This window comes from Miniopterus natalensis, chromosome 6 (assembly GCF_054644295.1).
Source record: "Miniopterus natalensis isolate mMinNat1 chromosome 6, mMinNat1.hap1, whole genome shotgun sequence".
NCBI lineage: Eukaryota > Metazoa > Chordata > Mammalia > Chiroptera > Miniopteridae > Miniopterus > Miniopterus natalensis.
Genome location: NC_142086.1, coordinates 26,867,348 through 26,883,508, shown reverse-complemented (window position 1 = coordinate 26,883,508; position 16,161 = coordinate 26,867,348). Strand labels below are relative to the sequence as shown.

Genomic DNA, 16,161 nt, shown 5'->3' with positions numbered 1-16,161 from the left:
ACCTTCAGTTTCATCGACAATGGTTTTTCTAAACCAAAAGCACTCTGTCATGTAAACTGATTTTCTTTTGTGGAAAGACGACACCAGCACTTCCTACTCTGTCCAGGCTATTTTAATTAGGTACTATTTTAAGTGGGCCACCATGCTGGTTATTCTCTATTTGCCACCACCCCAGGTCCTCCTCTTCTCTGCTCTCCACTCTGGGAGGCTAACCCCCACCACCTCCATCATTCCTGCTCCCTCACCATCTGTCTTCTGTTTGAGTTTGCCCATTTAGAAGCACAAGCAGAAGGTCAAAGGATGGGAAGAATGACAAGTTGGGGTACTTCTTCTCTGCTCCCTCCAAGCCTCAATATTGTGTCTCTTGCAGTAGCTGCATCCCTCCACAGTTGCAGCGCCAGCTCTCCCTGGGCTCTGGTAACAGCACTCACTCCCCTTGCCCTATAATCCAGTGGTTGGTAATGGTTTCCCACTGTGGTTAGTCCCTGCATACCTCAACATCCCTTTCTTACTGCCTTAACCCTACACACACTACCATCTAGGTGACTCTGTAACTACTGAGACCTTGGCTGAGCCATGTTTTATAGTCCAGTGCATTTTAAAAATCCATAAAATTTTGAATCATTTCTGTCAAAAGGTGACTGCAGTTGACCCTTGAACAATGCAGGTATTAGGGGCACTGACCCCACCTCCCCACATAGTGAAAAAATCTGCATGTAACTTTTTTTTTTTTTAATATATCTTTATTGATTTCAGAGAGAGGAAGGGAGAGGGAGAGAGAGATAGAAACATCAATGATGAGAGAGTCATTGATCGAGCCCGCAACCCGGGCATGTACCCTGACCAGGAATCGAACCCCGATCGCCTGGATCCTAGGTCGATGCTCAACCACTGAGCCACGCCCGGCCGGGCTGCATGTAACTTTTAAATCCCCCAAAACTTAACTACTAATAGTCTACTGTTGACCAGAAGCCTTACCAATAACATAAACAGTTGACTAACACACATTTTGTATGTTATATATACTATATATTATATTATTACAATAAGGTAGCTAGAATAAAGAAAATTTGTTAAGAAAATCATAAAGAAGAGAAAATACAGCTATAGTACTGTATGTATTTATTGAAAAAAAATCCCAATATAAGTGGACTCACACAGTTCAAACCTGTGTTGTTCAAGGGTCCACTGTACATAATTCATAATAAAACACAAATGGCCAAAAAAGAGTAATGAGAATCAATTATAACACCAAAACATGAACCAAAAATGATATTATTCTGGTTAAATTTAATTAGAAAAAAAGGATCTAGAAAGGAAAGGGGAAGCAATGAAAAGTGGATGGTGCAATGTTAGTAAATATTTTTTGGCACGGTGGCTTTGGTCAAAAGAAGGAACAGAAGTAAGACACTTCTAAGTGTTAGACTGGAGTATCTGACCTCAATCTGCTGAAGTTAAATATATGAGAGAAAAGCAAGATATATGTAAAAAGAAAGAAGAAGCTGAAGGTCATCCTTTAATGACTAGAAGTAACTGCAAATGACCTATAAAAAGGGGGGGAGGAAATCAGGATAAGAGCCCAACTATATGCTACCTACAAGAGACTTACTTCATCTTTAAGGACACACATAAGTTCAAAGTGATAAACATCAAAGCGGACACCAGAAGAGAACAGGGGTGCCCATACTTACATCAGCCCAATAGACTCTAATTCAAAACCTGTAACAAGGCACACAGGGGTCATTATATAATGATAAGATCAATTCAAGAAGATGTGCAATACTGTGTGTGTGTGTGCGTGTGTGTGTGTATCCAACATTGTAGCACTTAAGTATATTAAGAAAATACAAGCAGACCTGAAGGGAGAAGCAGACAAGACAATAATTACATTAGGGACTTTACGCACTTTCAACAATGGATAGATCATCCAGAGAGAAAGTCAATAAGGAAATTTAGGACCTGAACTATACTTTAGACCAAGTAAACGCAAATACACATATACAGGACATTCCATCCAACAGACCAGAATATACATTCTTAAGTGCACATGGAACACTCTCCAGGATAGAGCATATATGTTAGGTCATAAAACAAGTCTTAGCATATTTAGGAAAGTTGAAATAATACCAAGTATCTTCTCCAACTGCAGTGGTATGAAACTAGAAATTAGCAACAGGAAAAAAACAGGAAAATTCACAAATATGTGGAAATTAAACAACACATTCTTGAACAACCAAGGGGGCAAAAAAGAAATTAAAAGGCAATAAAAAAAAGTCTTGAAACAAACAAAAATAGAAACACAACATATCGAAACTTATGGGATATATGAAGCAGTTCTAGGAAAGAAGTGTATTAATAAATTCCTACAATAAGAAAAAAGTAAAGTCTAACATAAACAACTAACTTTATACTTTAAGGAACTATAAAAAGAAGAACAAAGGCCAAAGTTAGCAGAAAGAAGAAAATATCAAGGGTCAAGGCAGAAAAGCAATAGAAACTAAGAGCCAGTTTTTGGGAAAGGTAAAAAAAAACCCTGAAAAACCTTAACTAGACTCAAGAAAAAGAGAGAAGTCTCAAATGAATAATATCAGAAATGAAAGAGGGGACATTACCACTGATACCACAATAATACAAAGGATCATAACAGACTGCTATGAACAATCATATGCCAACAAAGTGGTGAACCCATAAGAAATAAATTCCTAGACAAATACAACCTATCAAGACTTAATTATAAAGAACAAGAAAATCTAAACAGAATTACTAGTAAGGAGATTAAATCAATAACAAAAACCCTCCCAACAAAGAAAAGCCCAGGACCAGAAATTTCACCAGTGAATTCTACCAAATATTTAAAGAAGAATGAATGCCAATCCTTCTTAAACTCTCTCAAAAAAATTGAACAGGAGAGGGCATTCCCGAACTCATTTTACAAAGCCAGCATGACCCTGATATGAAAACCAAACAAAGACACTACAGGAAAAGAAAACTATAAGCCAATATATATAAAACAACAATGATGTGTTTACCATACATACTATGCATTATAGTAAATGTGATACACCACATTAACAGAATGAAGGGTAAAAATCATATGATCATCTCAAAATATGCAGAAAAAGCATTTGACAAAACTCTCAACAAACTTGTCAAAGTGTATGTCTAAACTTACAGTTAGAAGATGAATAAGTTCTGGGTATCCAATGTACAACATGGTGACTATAGCTGTGTTATATATTTGAAAGATGCCTAGAGAGTAAATCTTCAATGTTCTCACCACACAATAAAAGGTAATTATGTGAAGTGATGGAGGGGTTAACTAACCCTACTGTGATAAGCATTTCACAATACATATCAAATCATCACACTGTACATCTTAAATTTATACAATGCTATGTGTTGATTATATCTCTATAAATCTGGGGGAGGGGGAGAATGGACCAGGTGGAGAAAGTAAAAATTCAATTTCGGATAAATAAAAAGAAACAAGTTGAAGTCCAGAATGTGGAAGAAAAAAAATTAAGTAACAATACCAGCTTTTCTCTTGCCAGAGGCTCAGGTGGCTTTATAAGGCCTCCTTTGGTTTACAAAAACCTTAGGTTGGAAAGGGGGACTGAGTACGTGCATATGCATGAACATAATGTACCAAATTTTAGACTAGAAGGACTCTTAAGAATCATGTATCCATCCTTGCCTATTAAAGATAAGGAACTAAAGTTTATAAAAGTGAAATGCCTACGGCCACAAAAAAATAGAGAAAAAAATCAGAACTAGATTGTGATTTTCTAGAGTTCTCAATCCCAGTGCTTTGCTTGTATATACAAAGCGTATATACCCAGATGGTGAAAAGATTCCCAGAGGAAAACTAGAACAGACTTGGCAGTTCATTCTCATTCAAGTTGGCATGTGTACACAGATCTATAAGACCCGGGTGAAGACAAAGGGGGAGACCATTTTTTAATATTTAAATGTCTGCTGTTCTGAATATGGAGTCTGTTCATATAGAAAGAAAAGTTTCTTCCTTTCCCATTTCTTCTTCTGGTGTCTAAAACCATATATGCATTCATGGAAAAATAAGAAGGCCATTTGCTCAGTATCAAGTTTTGTTCCTCAAAAAAGTGGCCATGATGATGAACAAGCACACCATACCATGGCATTCACTTTTTTCCTCTTAATTATCTAAAACCACATCCAGAGATGTGTTAAAGCCACTCATGCTTCCAGCTGAATTAGGTATATTTAGATCCTTGCAAATCCTTAATCTGCATTTTTTTCAAAATTCTGAGAGAGATGGCTTAAGACTTTAACCCGTGCTTTAAAAATTGAGTTTTATCAGACTGAGCCGATTACTTGACACACGTTAGGAGAACAGCTCAATTCTCAATGAAAAAGAAATCTTCAAGCAATATATAGATTTCTATAAACTGAATGCCTTTCCTTTCATAAAAATTAAAAGTAAAAACAATATACAGTATCTTTAATAAAAATCAAGTCACAAGTAAGAAACATCAAAAGTGGAAGTAAACAACTTGACTTTTTAAATAAAGGAAGGCCATCTATTCCAAATAAGTACCCCTCCCCCAAATGGCATGGCAACAAAGCTCTCTCATACATTCTGAAAGGTGAACACATACATGCCAGGAATAGCACTTCATTTATTTTTACACGGATAAATGTCCCCGTAGTAACAAATTCAACTCATGAATTCTTCTTTTAGTTCAAGGTAGTATATTAACCAGTTTAATATTATATTGGCCAGTTTCACTTTTACTATTGCCAATTGAAAACCTTGCTACTCCTATAGAAAGCATACTGTGCAAAAAGTGATTTTCCAAGTCAGAATGCCAAAACGTATCGACTTCAATATCCCAACACTCCTACCTCTAAAATAACTTCTAAAAATCAAACCTGGTTAAAAAAAAAAAAAAAATCTCAACAGTTTGCCAACAAGAAAACCAGAAGAAAGAAGCAATAACCAGACAGTTCTAATTAATCATTCTTTTTTTTTCATGTTTTATTATCATCCATTAACACTGTCCCCTCAAATTGTTAATTAATGCCCTATAGTTAGTTATCAGGGGTTGGCTTCAATGCAAATGGAACCACAGAACAGGTAACACAAATGAGCCCAGTTAGTCAAGAAAATGTGAACTTAACTATACCAGATCTTTCGGGTCTTTAAAAGAAGTCAAAAATCTGCATTTCTATGCAAAAATCTCCTAGTTTTTAAATAAAGGCTTTTTTTTTTTTTTTTAATTTGGCCCAAAGCACGTGCCTATATCGAGATCCAGCCGGTGGGTCTCTGGTTTGCAACCCCTGGCTTATATAGAAATTCCTGTCTTTATAATATCACCACAGATCTGTGTTCAGAGAAGCCACGAGTTGGATGTGATTGGCGGAAACGGAGACTAGGGGTGCCCTGTTCACGGTGCATCAGCACTCCCCACACTGCGCCCTGGACGGACCTTGGCGATAGCATCACTTTATTTGTAGAAGTCTGCCTATGACTTCCAGACTGGAAACTTCTTGTAGGCAAGGCCACACCTTACTCATCTTGTTTCCTCAGCACTTGGCACACGAAAAGCACAAAATAAATATATTTGAAAGAGTGAATAAGTAAATGAATAAATAAACACCAAATGAATGTAATCTCTCATGCCAATCACCCCTAACCTTTCTTATCCAATATGAAACTTGGTAAAAAATAAAGTTATTCCCAGTGATTCCCCTTTTCCAAACTGAGCTGCACTATACCTGAGTAGAAGAAATGACTGCATATATTAACGGTCACATGAATTTTGGACAGACTTTTTAAATTTTCGTTGCTGGATTAAAGCCAAGAAACGAGTATTTCAAATTAAGTATTTCTTCAAGCCAAGAAACAGTATTCCAAGTAATTCATTTCTGAATTAAAGCCAAGAAACAAATATTTTAAATTAATTACCATTCATTTCTTTTCTGTCACATGAGACAGAAAAGAAGCCTCAAGAGAGTAGAAGGAGCAGGGAACGTAGAAGGGAGTCCCCGTCCTGTGTCTATGTGATAATAAAAGATCTTATGCTCATTTTAAACACGTGAGTCTCTAGTGGCGTTATGGTTGTGGTTGCTGTCATTGCTATTTTCACTTCACTTGAGGAAGTCACCTTCTTTTTCCCTGGATGCCTCTATAGGTAAATGGCAAGTAGGGGCTTGGAGGGGGCAGAAGAGTGCCCAGGGGAGTTGGTGGTAAGAACAAAAAGGAAAGTTCATTCCAAGCTGTTTCTGTACAAATCCTGATGTTTTCAGCCCAAGTTACAAAGAGGCATGATTTAGAGTCCCTGTCATTTGTCAGATAGCCAATATTTCTACTCTTCCTTCTCTCCTTTCCACGCACACATCCTTCTATATGCTGTGGCGTCTAAACTTTTCTTCAATACAATCCTTAGAACAAAAAATCTACACTCTATACCTATGTACATCAATATATAGTCTTGGCTATAAAAACTATTTGTCTAACTTTTAGAGAGCTCAGTGGGCACTTGTAGCTTAATTATTACCAAACAACTATGAACCATAAATAAGTTTTCTTCCCTGCATGGAGTTTGGCAATACCAAACGTGTGGATTTCACTTAACTACTGCGGAAGGCTTAAATTTTCTAACCCAATACTTGGGAAACCATGAGCTGACAACTAAGAATAATGTTCCAGGGATGATGTAAGAGAATATTTGAAATAGGAACAGCTTGGGAAATTCAAGATGCCAAAGTAAGCAGGGAAGTGTACAAAGAAGAGAAGCTTGGGGACCTGGTTCTAGGCATATAATATAGAAACACACTTACCAGAATAGATGGTGGGGTTGCTGGAAGACTTGCACTTTGGGTGTTCGAAACCAGGTCTTCAGTTTGGGGAAGTAAAACTTCTCTCACTGAAGAAAAAACAATATTCAAGAACATTTTTAATTGAGACACTATTGTACTTGTGCTTAAGAGACAACTGAACACTAAGTTTTTCCTTTTTACAGGTTAGATTTGGGCAAAACAGATGAGGGAGACTTGCTTAGAAAATGCTTGCTACTTTATTCAGATATTTTACTTACATTAGCACCAACTTTCTGAATTGTGAGACTAACATAAAATAAAGATTCTTCGCATTATTACATTTAGGACACTCCTATATTATTTCCTTTCCTTTCCCAAGCAATTTTTACTCTTTTCAAGATTCCTATGAAGCAGTTGTTTTTAAAATGGATTTTTTTCATTTTAATAAGAAAGTTGAACTGAAATTCCAACTCATTTGGTTGATGCTAAAAATGGAGAAACTTATGCAAAATGATTTCCTTTATGGCAGAAAGTACCTTTGAAAAATGGTCTAGGACACCAGAGAGTTTATCACTATACCAATATTAAAGAGCAATAAAGTTAAGAGAGTAGATTATATAATTTAATTCAACAAAAATTTACTGAATCCTTTCTAGTTGCTACAGACTTTGATGAAGTTGAGGCTATAAACAGTAATAAAGCCAAGTTTCTCTTGTAGAAGTATTTCATATGTCAGAGATAAATACAAATTATAAAATGTGAGGGGCAATGTATGGGAACACACAAAGGAGAAATTAATTTTGCCTAAAGGGGAGGGGGAATCAATAAACACTAAAAAGAGGGGGTTGCCAGGAGGGTGAGCAGGTATATGAACCAAAAACAGAAGCAGAATCTGTCATTATTCACCTGTTCTTATTGGCCTGACATAGAGGAATCAATCAGAAGCCAAAAACCCTACTTGGTGTGAGTTTTTTCCAAAACCCCTTTTTCAGTTTTGTATACAGTTATCTTGTCTTCTATGGACAACAAGCACTAGGAGATCAAGATGAACATATCTGTTGAAATGATGACCGAGTTACCTAGAGAGCCACAGCTATTCAGAACTCTGAAGTTGGCTTGAAAATAGAAATGGATTTTAGGGACAAAATTCTGAGTAATTGAAATGCACATCTAATGAAAGGTCCAAACCCTCGAATTAGTTTGCACTGGATATCTTAAAGCTTCTGTTTAACTTGCCTGAATATTCTGAGGGGATTGCTGACCTCTTTTTTAGGATACCTTCCAGGAGGAAGCTCCATCCCCAGGCTCCACATAAAAGGAAGACCTTGCTATGTTGTGTGTGGGGTTAGCTGCCTAAAGAACCTCGCTTTGCTTATTGCATGTCTTAATCCTCAGGCCGTTCTTCTACCAATCTGACCTTGGTGTTTGCTGCTTCTTTAGGTTCCCATTTCCCTCAGGTCATGACCTCCCAGCTATATCTTTTCTCTGTTGGGTCCCAATATCCAGATTCCTGGAACCTTCTGCCTATATGCTATCCCCATAAGTAGCCCCCAGCTAGTCCTTATTAGCTTTGTCAAAAGGACTTCAGCAGCTTCAGATTACAATAAGCCTCTTCACTTTTCACCATTTTATCTTACTTAGGTATTCTAAAAAGATGTAACAAAGGAGGACATGAGGAAGTGAGCCCAAGTTACCCACAATGCAGACGTTCCACAATACAGAGGCTCCCTGGTATTTTAGAACTGATAGCTTAATCTCACTATCATCCACTGGAGAGAGAGTTTCTCCACTTTAAAGTCTATGTAATCCATATAAAGTCCAGGCTACTCTGTGGCTCTGTCTCAGCATACTGTTAAATTAAAGAGACATCAGGCCTGGCTGGGCGTGGCTCAGCAGTTGAGCATTGACCTATGATCCAGGAGATGGAGGTTCAATTCCCGGTCAGGTCAGAGCACATGCTGGGGTTGTGGGCTCGATCCTCAGTGGGGGGCGTGCAGGAGGCAGCCGATCAATGACTCTCTCATCATTGATGTTCCTATCTATCTCTCTCCCTCTCCCTTCCTCTCTCTGAAATCAATAAAGACATATTTTTTTTAAAAAGAGACATCAGCAGCCGAAATAATCGAAAAGCAATTCAAAGTTTTAGTTTAGCTCCTCAAAAAATATCTTTTGTTTTGTTTAATAGTTTATTGATTTGAGAGAGCACTGGAGTGAAAGAGAGAGAAACATCAATTTGTTGTTCCACTTATTTATGCATTTATTGCTTGCCTCTTGTATACTCCCTGACAGGAGATTGAACCTGCAACCTTGGCATATTGGGATAACACTCTAATCAACTGAGCTACCCAGCCAGGGCAAAAATATCTTATTTAGGAAATAAGTAATTATATTATACACAGTAAAGTTTTGTTAAAATTTTTTCTCTCTTCTCTCTTTCTCCCTTGTGTCTATTTTTGTTTACACACACACACACACACACACACACACACAAGGCCTAGGTGGTAGCTGCCTAAAAATATCAAGGCTTCTTTTCCCTGCAGGATATGTGGTAGTTGGAGAGGCTGCAAAAATGCATCATCATTAGTATTACCTCTCACTTGTGGATCTTCCTCATTGGCAGCTAGTACTTCTCCTGTGTGGTCACTTCAGTAAAGTGTACTCTGGACACTTTAAAAGCTAAACTACTGAGTGAAAGAACTGTGGAGAAGTAAACATGAGGCAGTAAGTAAGTTAACAGGGCACCCTGCCCCTGGTGAGTTAAGCTCTGGAACCCTGGTAACCAGACTCAGCAAGATCTAGTCCCAGGCTGGCTAGGTCACTCTTCAGTCAGTCTCTCCTTGCTGACTCCAGATCCACCTGTTGATTTTGGACCATAACTGGATCTCAACAGCCATCTGAATTCAAACTTAGTATTGGATTCTCTGGGATTCTGCCCAGCACCCAGTATTGTTTCTTCTTTGACCAGGGTCTTCCATCAACTTTCCTGAGCTTCTCCTTCTCTTCTGCTCTCTGGCTTTTAAGCCTTTATCAGCTGACTTGCCTCCGGATAGTTGATGTCTTGGTTGCCAGGGCAGCACTACAGCCTGGTGCAATCCATACTTCCAAGTACTTTTTTACTTTTTCTTATACTTTGCTCCCACGTCTTTAAACTATTTCTAAATATCATGCTCTTCTCCACAAAGAGTGGCCTTGTATCTACAAATATTCCAGACAGCCCTTGACTAATCTACCCAAAATAGCTGCAAGGCTAAAGTTCCATTCATACCTGGGTGGCTCCTATCTCATGCAGTCTAGAAAATGTTCGGAACCACATATATTTAGGGAAATTAGTTTTCACCAGAACATACTAGAAAGGGAACTAAAACTATATAAGAACTTCATAATTGATATCAAACTCACCATTGATAAGCTGAAGAGTGTCGGGATCTGGATTCAAAGAGGAATTCCCCAGCAAAAAATTTTGATGCAGTGTCTCAGCAACATAATCTCTGAAGTTACTAATTGTATAAACAGCAGTGGGCTTATCATCCAGTTCCACAAGACCATGGTTTTCCACCTTGTTGGAGTGAAGGCTGATTAGGTCCCAGGTGGTATTGCTGATGGCCTCCCCGTTGAAGGTAACTGCATAGTGAACATCTATGCCACTATGGATGGAAAGAGAGAACAGATGAGGCCTGGCTAAGGAAACACAAAGGAAGGAGCTGTGAACCTAAAGAGAACAAACATTAGACCTAAAGGGACAGTCTCAAAATCATGGTTTCCATTACTATTCTGTAGGAGCAAAATAATTCCCAAATCAAAGCATAAATAAATTAAGCCTTTCTTCCTCTGGACTAACTTTTATAATTCTTATCTATTCCTTGCTTATAGTCTTTGTTGTTTTATTAAAAGATTTGTTTACAGTGACTGCCTTTCAGTCTCTTCCTGAGTTTCTATCCCCAATATTCAACTTGGTACCTGGGACTGAGGGGTACACAGTGTCTACTAAATGAACAGAAATCTATACTTATCTGAATATAAAAAGAAAACTGCAGCCTAATCAAGGTACTCACATATCTAAAGAACAAGTACCCACTTAATGACAATGGTCTTATGAAGTCTAGGGTAAAGGGAATCAGCCAATTAACTTATGTTACTGCTTAGTGGAATCCTTCTCACTGGTCTATTGTGGCTTCCCCATAAGACAGATCCCTAGGCCGGAGACAGCTAACATGGCCTGATGATACTGGCCACTAACAACACCAACTTCCTTTTTCTGATTTCAAGCTTGCAAAGGAAGCTTTTGATTATAACTACCTACAGATTTTCGTATGGGAAAAGAACGCATGAGCTGGCCAATGCTATAATTGGTCAATTGGCAGATATATTTCTCACTTTAAATAGATCGACTGGCATCCTAGAGAATGTGGTGTGTTTTGTGGTTTGGTAAGCATGGATTGGTCTTAAGAGATCTCTCCTTAGTAGCCCTGGCAGTGCTGGACCTGCCCTGGACCTGCTTGCTGCAAATCATACCCTGGTCTACAGGGGACACCATGAAGATGACATCCTTCACCTGCCATTCCAGCAGCCAGGCTTCTTTGAATTTCCTGTCTCACTGTGAGTAACTTCAATAAGGTTTTCCTCCCCGTCTGATAAGCTCCCACTTTTCAATGGGGTGGTTTGGGCATTTTAACATGGTAACTGAGCATTTTGGCACCCAGTGCTCTAAGTGGTGAGACATCTGTTTGTCATCTATCACGTCTCAGCCACTTAATTTTTCATGTCAGAATATGTTGATTCATGGGTAATTCCTGATCTTTTTTTGTAAAGAAATAAATTCAGTAAAATATGGTGAAATAACCAAATGATGGCTCCAAGGTGGAATAAAACAGTAAGAGGGACACCTACTGGTCAGAACTCACTACACCATACGTGTCCCAAGCATCTAACACAATACCTGGCTCACAACAGTTCAATAAATATATTATAAAATAATGAAAAAACAAATGTTGTGTTTTATTCACTAATATAGACAGATAAGAAAACTGAATTTATAGCACTTAAATAGCAGTATGTGATACTCCTGACTTTATCCAAAGGATTTTTAGTCTCTAATTTGAGTAATTTTTGACCCTAAAGAGCATACGTGTTATCTTCACACAATTGTGTTTCCTGAGTAATCAGAACACAGTCCTGTGAGGATGTACCTGCTCCTCCCAAGCTCCGTCGGATGGACCACACCTCCATCTCCAGAAAGGTGAGCTTCTCCTTGGGGTCTTTGCACAACATATTAACATGTTACCATGTTTCCTGTCCTGGCTCCAAGACAGGAAACAGTGATAAGGAAAATGAAGAAGAAAAGGCTGTGCCAGTTAGCAACTGAGTTGATTTCTGGGCTACAAGAAAACCAGAGAAGGAGATGCAAGCCTTTACTGGGAGCCTGCGATGTGCCTTGCATGACTTGTAAATATCATACGGAGACGATCAAAAGAAATATTCCTGGATCAAGAAATGCAAATCAGGCAGTCTGGGTTAGACTTCTGGCCTTACTTTTTATTGGCAAAATAAAATTTGTCTCCCAAATGTTTCCCTTGAACATCTAAAAATAAGACTTCTATTATACTCTACCTTGTCTAGTGGGGATAAATTCATTAGAGAAGATAAAAATCCATAGAGAGATGCTTCAATTTATTACCATGTTTTTATCCTGGAAAGAGAAGCCAAAGAAATGCTTGGTATGGGGAAACCATCTATTCTCAGAGCCGAGAACTTTACTGTGACTCCAAATAGACTTAGTTCTGGCGTGGCAAATGGAGTCAGAGATTTCTCATGATGAGGGACAGGCTAAGAGACAGCCAAGAGGCCGGGGAAGTCCGTCAGAAGCACCACGCACACTGGTCGACAACACATTATCTGATTGAAGAAAGCTGTGCAGGCTCTCGGCACTGACAACTCCAAGGTCACCAACCACCATCATCCTTCATCTTCCAAACTAGACAGAAACAGCTGCTTTACAGAGGAAAGTTTCTCTGTCTGACAGCTATTTCCAGAGATGTGAATCATGTGGAGGTGAAATTCACCCTTTCTCATTCTCTCACCTCAAATGCCCTAGTTGGTTGTTTGATGTGCAGATTTTAAATAGAAAAAATAATGCAATCACATCTCATTAAGATTAACCAAAATAAAGTTATTTCAGAGAAACTCAGATATCCCTTCTTCTATAAAACTTATCTTAGGAAGAAGATGCACACTCGCAAAGTCTGGAGCTGAATTTTTGAAGTGTGTATACCAGGCAAATATATTGTTGATTCATTTTAAGTGAGTCCTACTAACTTAAAATCATGTTTGTGTCTTGAAAGGGATACAAAGCAGATAGAAAATTTCATGTGCATATAAATGTTTTATGTTTACAATATTTTATTGTGTATGTTTATAACAAAACATTTATAGATGTTTAGAAAGAGAGATTATGTATCACATAAAGTCACTATTTCTGTGCCACACATTCATTCATCACAGCTCAGAATAAAAGCATACCAAAAAGTTACGAATAAATTTCATCAATTACCTAATACCTGACAATACTGTACAGTTTTGGAAACTGTACCTAGGTTAACAATTTTATCATAAAAACCTAATGGCTTCATATTGAAGTGTTGCCCCGAGAGAGAACTTAGCACTCGGCAACTGGATACCATTCTTTTGATCATAGGGTAACATCAGAATTTGGGTTGTTTTACATTCTAATAACCCACAATCAGGCTTTTTGGTTGAGTATACACCATCAACACATGCCTATAACAAACACACACAGAGCAGTTTACACATACTCGGAATACAGAAACCCAAATTCTGATTACCTTGGTCAAAATACCTGATACCGCTTCATCATATAACTTACAGCAAATCAATTTGCCTCTCTGAAGCAAAATTTTCTCATCACCAAAATAGAATGAATATTAATTCTCATTTTCACTACCTCACAGGGGTATAAGACAGTAAAATGAAAATGAAATAAAAGGACCAGTACTTTGATGTATCTCTGAAAGTACTTTTCATTAGACTGTGTTCCTAGAGGATGGAGACCAACAGTTACTAATTTCTGTAGACACAGGATTTGCCTCATTAGTAGGCACTTAGTAAATACTTGCTAAAGTAATATAAATGATAGTGAGGAAGTCAGAAAGCCCTCTCCAAATATAAGGCATTACAATGAAGGAGCATTACTATATCTCTAAACATGCCCATATTTAGCCCATGAATATACCTCATAAATTCTATATTATACTTATCAACCTTCCAAAGAAAAGTGAATTTTCAATAAATTTGGAATCCAAAGGCAAGAAAATGACAAGCAACCTTCACAAGAGGTATTGACTATGCTTTTCTATTACATATGCTCCTTCTGAGAAATTCTAGAGAGCAATTGCTTTTGTAAATGAACTCTTTATGAACTCTTCCTCCTCATTTACCACTTAAAGTGATGCTTGGTTAGATTATTGAATGCATAGCATACTGGAAAGTATTTACATTAATGCAAGTTTTTATTCCTACTTAAATTAAGTGTAACTCAATACACAGTGGGGCATAAGTAGGTTTACAGTTATTCATATGGAAAATAATACAATAATTAATAAATAATAGAGGGATATCTGCAATAGTGCCAACAATTTAAAAATTAAATAAATAAATAAATAATACAAGAACAAACTGTTTCACAACTGTAAGCCTTCATTTGCCTAACCCTTTATTTAAAAGTACTTGTCAGGCCCAGCTGGTATGGCTTAGTGGTTGAGCATCGACCCACGAATCAGGAGGTCACAGTTTGATTCCCGATCAGGGCACATGACCGGGTTGCACGCTCAATTCCCATTAGGGGGCAGGTAGGAGAAGGCCAATCAATGACTCTCTCATCATTGATGTTTCTATCTCTCTCTCCCTTCCTCTCTCTGAACTCAATAAAAACATATTTTTTAAAAATTAAAAATAAAAGTACTTGTCACTATATAGTCTATAACAGAGGTCTATAAGCTACTGCCTGTGAGCTAAATTCAGTCTATTGTCACTGACTTCATGGATTTTATGTTTTTAAATTGTTGGAAAAAATCAAAAGAAGAACAATATTGTAAAAATTATATGAAATTTATATTTCAGTGTCCATAAATTAAGGTTCTTTGAAACACAGCCATATTTATTCATTTTCATCTGATAGTAGCAGAACTGAGTAGCTGCAACAGAAACCATATGGCCTGTAAAGTTTAAAATATTTACTATCTGACCCTTAAGAAAAATTTTGTCACCCCCTGATTTGTACAGAGATGGACACTGATATTGGAAGTGAGAAAATAACTCAGCCATGCTCCCTTGAACCTAGGTCTACCATATTTTCTAAACTGACACTTCATTCACTTGATAGTTGAGAAAGTACCAAAAAGTACTCTACCTGCCATTTTCCTTGGGGGACCTGAAAAAAAAAATTGAAAATGTTAAGTAGAATTTAAAACAGTTATATTTGTCATATCATTTATCAAAGTACAACTTCTTGATATATTTCCTTTGAAATGTTTCTTTAAGTGAAAATGCTTGCACAGTATCAGAAGCTGACAAATTCCTGTGGATGGAAGGAAGTGAGCAAAGGTGGAGAAAGTGTTCTCTTTTAAAATAAATAGTCTTTGCTATCTTTAAACTTTATTTAAATGCCTTTAAAAGAATTCATATAAGGTTATCTCTTTATAAGTAAACTTTTTCAGTAGATCAGCAGGGGACTCCAGTAATTAGCATTAATAAAATTGGGAACACTTTTAGGGAGATACAATGTGTTATGTAGTATTGAAATCAATGAAAAGCAATCAGGCGATATACAGTAAGGCTCTAAGGGGTTGGGGAAGGTCAGGACTGACTGACCTATAGGATTTGCATAGCCTTTAATATTTATTTATGTAACAGACACTATTAAGCTCTATTAAGAACTTCCCATGTGCCAGGAACTATGCTAAGGATTTTTCAAAAATAAATTAATCCTCATTAAGACTTCTTAAAGACCATTAGTATCCCCATATTGTAGGTAAAGAAGCTGAGGAACAAAAATGCTAAATCATTTACTTAAAGTATTTCAAAAGTATTTTTTAATAAAGCAGGATTAATAGTTAAGACTTAGTAATTTACCCAAAACCATCTAGCCAGAAATACCAAGGCAGGGTTTGAACCTAGGCAAGTTGACCACAAAGGCTATGTTGCCTTCCCTGTGCTGCCAAGTGAGATCCCCAAAGACCTCACATTCACAGGTCCTCAGGTGAGCTTCAGTCACACCTGGAAAAGTGCTACGGTGGAACCAGGGAGACTGGTCACGGTGTGAGAGTAGGTGGAGGGTCCATTTACCATGCG

At 37.5% G+C, this 16,161-nt stretch overlaps 1 protein-coding gene across 1 annotated transcript in view; it reads right to left on the bottom strand.

Annotated features, from left to right (window-relative positions):
- IMPG2 (interphotoreceptor matrix proteoglycan 2) overlaps positions 1 to 16,161 on the bottom strand; it is a 56,603-nt gene that overhangs the window by 12,798 nt on the left and 27,644 nt on the right. Inside the window, exons 10-12 of the mRNA XM_087817857.1 lie at positions 15,221 to 15,241; positions 10,198 to 10,442; positions 6,820 to 6,905 (exon numbers count right to left, since the gene is read on the bottom strand). Coding sequence (XP_087673983.1) covers positions 6,820 to 6,905; positions 10,198 to 10,442; positions 15,221 to 15,241 — 352 coding nt within the window. The remainder of the gene's footprint in view (positions 1 to 6,819; positions 6,906 to 10,197; positions 10,443 to 15,220; positions 15,242 to 16,161) is intronic.